Source organism: Buceros rhinoceros, unplaced genomic scaffold (genome assembly GCF_000710305.1).
Source record: "Buceros rhinoceros silvestris isolate BGI_N320 unplaced genomic scaffold, ASM71030v1 scaffold15232, whole genome shotgun sequence".
In the NCBI taxonomy this organism is placed as follows: domain Eukaryota; kingdom Metazoa; phylum Chordata; class Aves; order Bucerotiformes; family Bucerotidae; genus Buceros; species Buceros rhinoceros.
The window spans coordinates 11,746-18,337 of NW_010399603.1; the positions used below are offsets into that span (position 1 = coordinate 11,746).

Sequence of the window (6,592 nt, forward strand, 5' to 3'; positions counted from 1 at the left end):
GACCTCTGTGCTGTAAAGCTGGGGCAAATGAGATTTGCTTCCGTGCCGGAAGTTTATGTTGTGGAACTTTCCTCACATTTAGAACTTCAGTAACAATGATTGCTGATACCACAGATGGAAAGGTAAGCATGCTTCTTGTCTCACCGGCTTAGTTCTTAGTGCAGAAGAAACTAAATATTTTTTTTTCTCAAATTCCAGCTTTATGAAATTAAATTCACCCTGTTGGTTACATGTGAGCTGATGTAACGGTTTGGCTTATCCTCTTAAGCTTATGGCATTTTATATTATGTAGATATTGTAGACTTTAAAACAGATAAAATAATATATTAAGCTGAGTGAACTTTTGTGTAAGCATGTCTGTAATTTATGGAAAATGGATCATATTTGTATGTTCAAGTTTTAAGTAGTAGTTCACGCTTGGGTATCTGCTATAAGGTGTTGACCTAGAGCAAGTGTTCTCACTTGCTTTCATTCTGACTTTTTACAAATATCCTGTTCACACTCTGAATGCTTTTGTCATTTGCAGAAGTGTGTCACAGGGCTTAATTAGCACTTTTTTCCAAAGGTAGATGTCTGCAATGTGTTTATCATTACACAGAACTGCCTCATTCTGTCCCCCGCTCTTTTTTTTTTTTTTTTTTTTTTTTACATCTCTGCCTCATCCCATGGCAGAGTGAGAACTAAGCCCAGCCCAACCTGTGTTCTACCAGCCATTTTAAATTTTTTAATTTAAATAGTGTATTATGTGAAGAAAGCCCGAAATCACCGCTGGCGGTGCAGTGATGTGACATTTTGGTGTGTTGATGAGCACTTGTGTAATCAGTGGATACAGGCGCTGAAAGAATTACTTGAAATGCAGAGTAAGTTTGACTAAGCTATTAACATTCGCAGCATCATTTTGCAGGCATGTACATCAATATTATTTTGAGATCTGCTTTTTTGAACTCTTTAAGAGCAGCTTATGCTCAGAAATTGAGGTGTCTCATTCTTACTGCTACTTCTGTATCGCACATATTTACTAAGTTCTACTGAGTGTGTTACTCTAATCAGTTAGGACTATAAATGTCGTATAATTTTGTCCACTAAATAGAGACACATGAGAATCTTAGCAGAGGCTTTAAATGACTGGCTTTGGAGAAAGTAAAGGGTAGATGTAAATTCAGAGATTTGAGGTGCTCTAGAGATCAGAGAACAAGGGTTGTAGCAATTCTAAGATTTATGGGTAGCTTTTTGTGTGTCTATCTCACCTTACCAGTGTCGGTCATCATCAATGTACGTTACGTAGTAAGAGTTCCCATTAATCATTTCTGGGACTGTGGGAAGGCTAAAAGCAGTTTTGCAGGAGTTATTCCTGAAAGAGATACGTTGATAGATGTCAGGGAGCGGCAGGAGCAGAGCAACTCCATGACGGAAGGGAGATGGAGGGTGACCATAGCACAGGCAGTGTCCTCAATGACCAGGGTGCAGTCTCACTATATCTAAGCAGGGTGGGCAGAGCACTGGTGGGGATAGCAGCAGGTCTCATTTACAGCCCAGATGAGATAAAATAATTGAGTTCATCCAGGGAGGCTGTACGGGAGCAGCAGGAGATGGAGTTGAAGGCAGCCTGCAGCATAGATCTGAGGACCATCTGAGACACAGAGTTGGAAAAGGGACTGGATTCAAGTACACCTGATGGACTCAAGCAAAAGCAAGAACGTTGTTTAAATAAATTAGTGTAAAAGCATTTCTATATATGCTTTACTCACAAGTGCCTTTCCTGTTGCTGCCCTTGGTTTGTCTTTTATATGTCTATGATACTAATGTAATTTAGTGGCAAAGTACTGGAAGAATAATATGCATAAGAATGTGAGACGTGGAGTCAAATGAAATGATTCTGGACTTCACCTGCTGTCTTACTATCAATTTATTCAATACTGTCAGTGTCCTCAGTATAATAAAGAAGATAGATGAAGCAAAGAGTTGTAAAAGGCTTATATGTGTTCACTTTGATGTTTACAGGTTTGCTTTCATATAGCTTGTTGAATTTTTATTTTGTGTACAAAGGAGTATACTATTGTATTTTTCCTCATAACAGAGTCTAGACCAAAGCAGTTGCTTGTGTATATTAATCCGTATGGAGGAAAACGACAAGGGAAGAGAATTTATGAACAGAAAGTTGCTCCACTTTTCAGCCTAGCGTCTATCTCCACTGATGTTGTTAGTGAGTAATGAATAATTTGATTCCTTGATAAACACAATATGAACTCTGATTAGCTTAAGTTCTTTCTGCTACTTACCTTTTCTTACTAAGAAAATGAAACTAAGTGGTAGAGGGGGAACGTTTTCTAATTAAAGCATGGGTAGCTAGATAAGCAGTGACCCATATCCATTTTCTGCTTACTAAACGAAAACTTCTGGTACTTCTGACCTATTTAAGATATTCATTTATAATTTCCTACCTTTCTTCTCTTTTTCTGTTTTACTGTTAAAACCAATTGTTCATTTGCATGATTTTTTTTAGTGAGGTATTTCTTGTTATGTATTGTGCTATTTTTATACTTGTGTATTATATAAAATTTTATAATAATTTTTAATGTGTTTATTTCTTCATAGTAACTGAACATGCTAACCATGCTAAGGAGAATTTATTTGAGGTTAACATTAATAAATATGATGGGTAAGTAACTTCACTTGCTTTTTTTTTCCTCTCTTCTACCTGATATGTTCTGTAATCTGTCAGTTGTTATCTCTAATTTCAAATGGTAGCCACCTTTGCTGATTCATTTATTGCAGCAGCTGAAAGTTCTGGGGCATGTTCCTTTCCAGACAGTATCCGCATTTAGGATTAGCAAAGGAAAACTAAACTAAAACCTGTTCAACACATATTTTTAAATGTAGTATAACAAAGTTTGCATGGGGTTCGTGTGCAAAAGATGGTTGTAAGATTAATTCTGCTCCTCCAGAATCTGAGTGTTCTGTGATAGCTTGAAAGCATCTCTGAAATGTTTTGTGGTATAGGTGATCTTGACATATACATGAGTCCAGAATAGTGCCCATGTTTAAAAAATAATAATAAAAAAAACCCGAAACCAAACAAAAACTGCACCAAACAACAACAAAAACCTTCAAGAAAGGTTTAAAAACATTTCAGATAGTTCCTCTTGCTATGTAGACTGTTCGCATAATGGCTATGTCATTTGGCTTTATTTGAGTTTGTTCTGTTGTTCATTACTGTTTTAAAAGAAGACCTCACTGCATTCTGTTATTAAAACTTCTGTAGCTGCAGGAGAATTTAATAAATAAGCTAATTATTCCAGTTTCTGGTTCATAACATGAAACAAGTTACACGACTGGAAAATCATGAAAATGTATGCAGAACCTATACAGATGAACTCTCATAACTATTTTATTGTGCTTGATGACAGGTACATTTAAAATGGTAAGTTGCAAAAATAAAACACTTTTTATCTTTTCAGAGTACTTTCAACAGAGGAGCAGATCTGTATGTGTTGTATAAATCAAACAAGGGCATGATGCTGCCAAATTGTGGTAGTAAGAAACTACATTCACAGTTTTGAGTTCCTAGACTTCACCTGTTCTAAATTGATTTTAAATAAGCAGTTTTGACTGTACTGCATGTTTGTTTGTTTTGTTTTTTTTTTTTTTAATTTTGCAGAAGTGGAACAAAGGGAAACTGGGATCCTAGAAAACTCTAGTTAGTTAAGAATTTTCCTTGTAATTTGATTTAAGTGATTGGAAATAGGTAATACTGACAGATGGTGAAATTCAGCACAAAGCAGAAAAGGGAAGCAAGTGAGCCCATGTCTGCTCCTAGTAAACTGGTCTCTGCCACTTACTGTAAAAACCATTGTAGTGGTACTTAACGTGGTTTTGGCAGATTCAATCAGTCTCTTATTCTAGACTTTTTTTTTTTGCTTTGGCAGGACTTTTTTGTTTTTTCTCTCTAATATGACTGAGCTAAACAATTGGCCAGAGAACTACACCTTTTTAAAAATCTCAGGGTTCTTATATTCACATACTGGTCCTTAATGGCTGTTAGCTTGAACTGCAGCGTGTCTTTTCAGGCAGGATTTTTGTTCATCATTTACTGATCTGTTTCTGTGGTGAGCAGTGGTTTTTGGAAGGAGTTGTTGCATTAGTACTGCTTGATAAATAACAGATTGTGTGGTTATATGGAAGACTTCAGAACTGGTTGAACCATGTAAATGCTTGTGTTTCTTTAAGTTTGATTGACTTTTCTCACATTTAGGAAAAACTTTGGATTCCTACTTCTAATGTTGTTCACTTTTCCTCTTACATTGGTTTTGATAGTGACTTTCCTTCAGTGATTAAATTAATCTCCAGATTCCTTATTTGGCAAAGCCATTCCTGTATTTTGGAACTAGAAACAAGATTCTTAGTGATAACTCCTTCATTGCTTTCCAAGTGTATTTACTCAATTACTGCAAGTGTATTTAGCTTATTTAAACCTCTTCTGCATGACTCCTGTTTATTCTTCCTATTTCCCCTTACAAGAATTTGTTACAGTGAGTGTATTAATCTAATAGCTCAGTGATAGAACAACATCTCTTGAAGGAAAGTGACTTAAAACATTCATTCAGTTACAACGCAGCAAGTTTTTGCTCATCATTGTGCAGAACAGTGAAGTATGCTGTAATATTATGTAGGTGATGATCATGTATAGATTAAGTCTGACATGTGAGTCACTATGCTTCCCTATCAGGTTGTTTTTTCCCTAGTTCTCGAATTAGTTCACAGAATGGTTGAGATGAGAAAAGACCATAGTTCTTTTAGAACTCATTTTCATGTGGACTTCCATCCCTTAAAGTCCTTTAGCGTATGCAGATTACTATTACTTATCTAAAAAGTGAAATGCTAGTCCCTTAGAAAAAGAAACTCAAAATGTGAGAATCTCTCTAAGATGATCTCTCTTATAGTAGTTCTTCACTAAGGACTTTCACACCTGTGACTTTGAACATTGGTCATCTGATGTTTGCAATTAACTTGGTCATGCTGATACTGTGAACTTTTATGTATGTATGTATGTGAACTTTTATCCATCAGTATTTACCCTTGATAGATGTAGACACTTGTGTCAGTGTCATCTCTGAGCCTGGATATAGTATTTGTTACAAATATAACACTGCTTGAGACAGCACTGACCTTCAACTGGCGTGGAAATTTTTGTCCACCTAACCTCATTCTTAGAGTCTGCAGAGAAAGATGAAACAGGCTAAAGTTGAGGAATAATGTAGCCATGAAAAGAGAAATTAATTATAAAAATGAAAACCAAACATCCTTTTCTCCCTTCTCTCCCAGTCTCTTAGGTCTTAGAGTTGGAATGTGTATTTTTAAGACTGTCTTATCCATTCATGAAAAAATTACTGAGGTTTTTTTTCAAGCTTTTCTTCTGCTGAAAATACAACAATAAGTAAATTTAAATCATGAAAACTTAAAAATTAAATAAACTAACTTGCCCTATGAAAAAAGTGGTCATTCTCAGTATCTGTTTCTGTGTGGAAGAGTAAGAAGAGTAAGTATTTATGCATTGGAAATGACTGCTGTAGATAGCAGTGAACATTCCTAAACATGTGCTGGGGACTACATGCGTAACTTCAGATTTGTCATGGGTTCCTTTAGAGTGAATTCGAATTAGTTTTTCAGTTAAAGAGTCTTTATGCTTTTAGATTTCAGGGTGTGCATTTGATGACTGTGCATGAAATGTATACTGCTGTAAAACAGTCTTTTACTTCCTAGTATTTGCTTGGCTGTGGACTCTGCTGAGCTTTAACATATTGAGGATCTGTGTAGCTGCTGCACCAGCTCTACCTGAATTAAGTTTGCAAAACAAAGTTTTGCATCTGGTAACATTTGGAATTCTGTGTTTCATTATGAATGGTTATGTAGATACACATGACTTCTGTCTGTCTGATGGGCTCTCAGCATGTTCCAAAGAGCATGCAAGCATGCACTTTTCTGGTTTCCGACTTTCATATAATGCATATCCCTGTTAAATTAATAGTGTAAAAAATACTTCTGCCTGAAGCTGCAAATAGTAGCTTAGTTTTCCCTTTTTAGTAAAGGTACCCTATTTCCATTTTGCTTACTTAGAGAGCTGTATGTACAGTCCTGTTCAGTGTCTTCCTTGTATAGTGAATTTCCACTGATATTTGTCCGTCTGCACAGAGAGGATAAAAATTTGTTTTTAGGTTGCATTCCAGCATTTTTTTCTAACTTTACAACCATGTCTAGGTGCATTTGCAGTTGTGTAGTTTAATTTTTTTCCTGCTTTTTGTTAATTGCCAAGTTGACTGTGGGCTACTGTATTCTGTAAAAATGGAAGAGAGTAGACTACTTTTTTGATGTGCCCAGTGCATGCCCTAAGTAGAACTCTTGCCGTGTTGTTTATTGACTGTTAGTGTGAATTCTAATTTGTGTTTCCTGGCAGTGTTGTTTGTGTTGGTGGGGACGGCATGTTCAGTGAAGTGATGCATGGTCTCATTGGAAGAATGCAGAAGGACTCTGGCATAGACCAAAATAATCCCAAAGCACCATTAGTCCAGTGCAATATAAGGATTGGCATAATTCC

The 6,592-nt window shown here is 36.1% G+C and overlaps 1 protein-coding gene across 1 annotated transcript in view; it reads left to right on the top strand.

Moving 5' to 3' along the window:
• CERK (ceramide kinase) overlaps positions 1–6,592 on the top strand; it is a gene marked incomplete at both ends in the record, with an annotated part of 17,593 nt that overhangs the window by 743 nt on the left and 10,258 nt on the right. Inside the window, 4 exons of the mRNA XM_010131556.1 lie at positions 738–860; positions 2,078–2,203; positions 2,596–2,659; positions 6,452–6,592. Coding sequence (XP_010129858.1) covers positions 738–860; positions 2,078–2,203; positions 2,596–2,659; positions 6,452–6,592 — 454 coding nt within the window. The remainder of the gene's footprint in view (positions 1–737; positions 861–2,077; positions 2,204–2,595; positions 2,660–6,451) is intronic.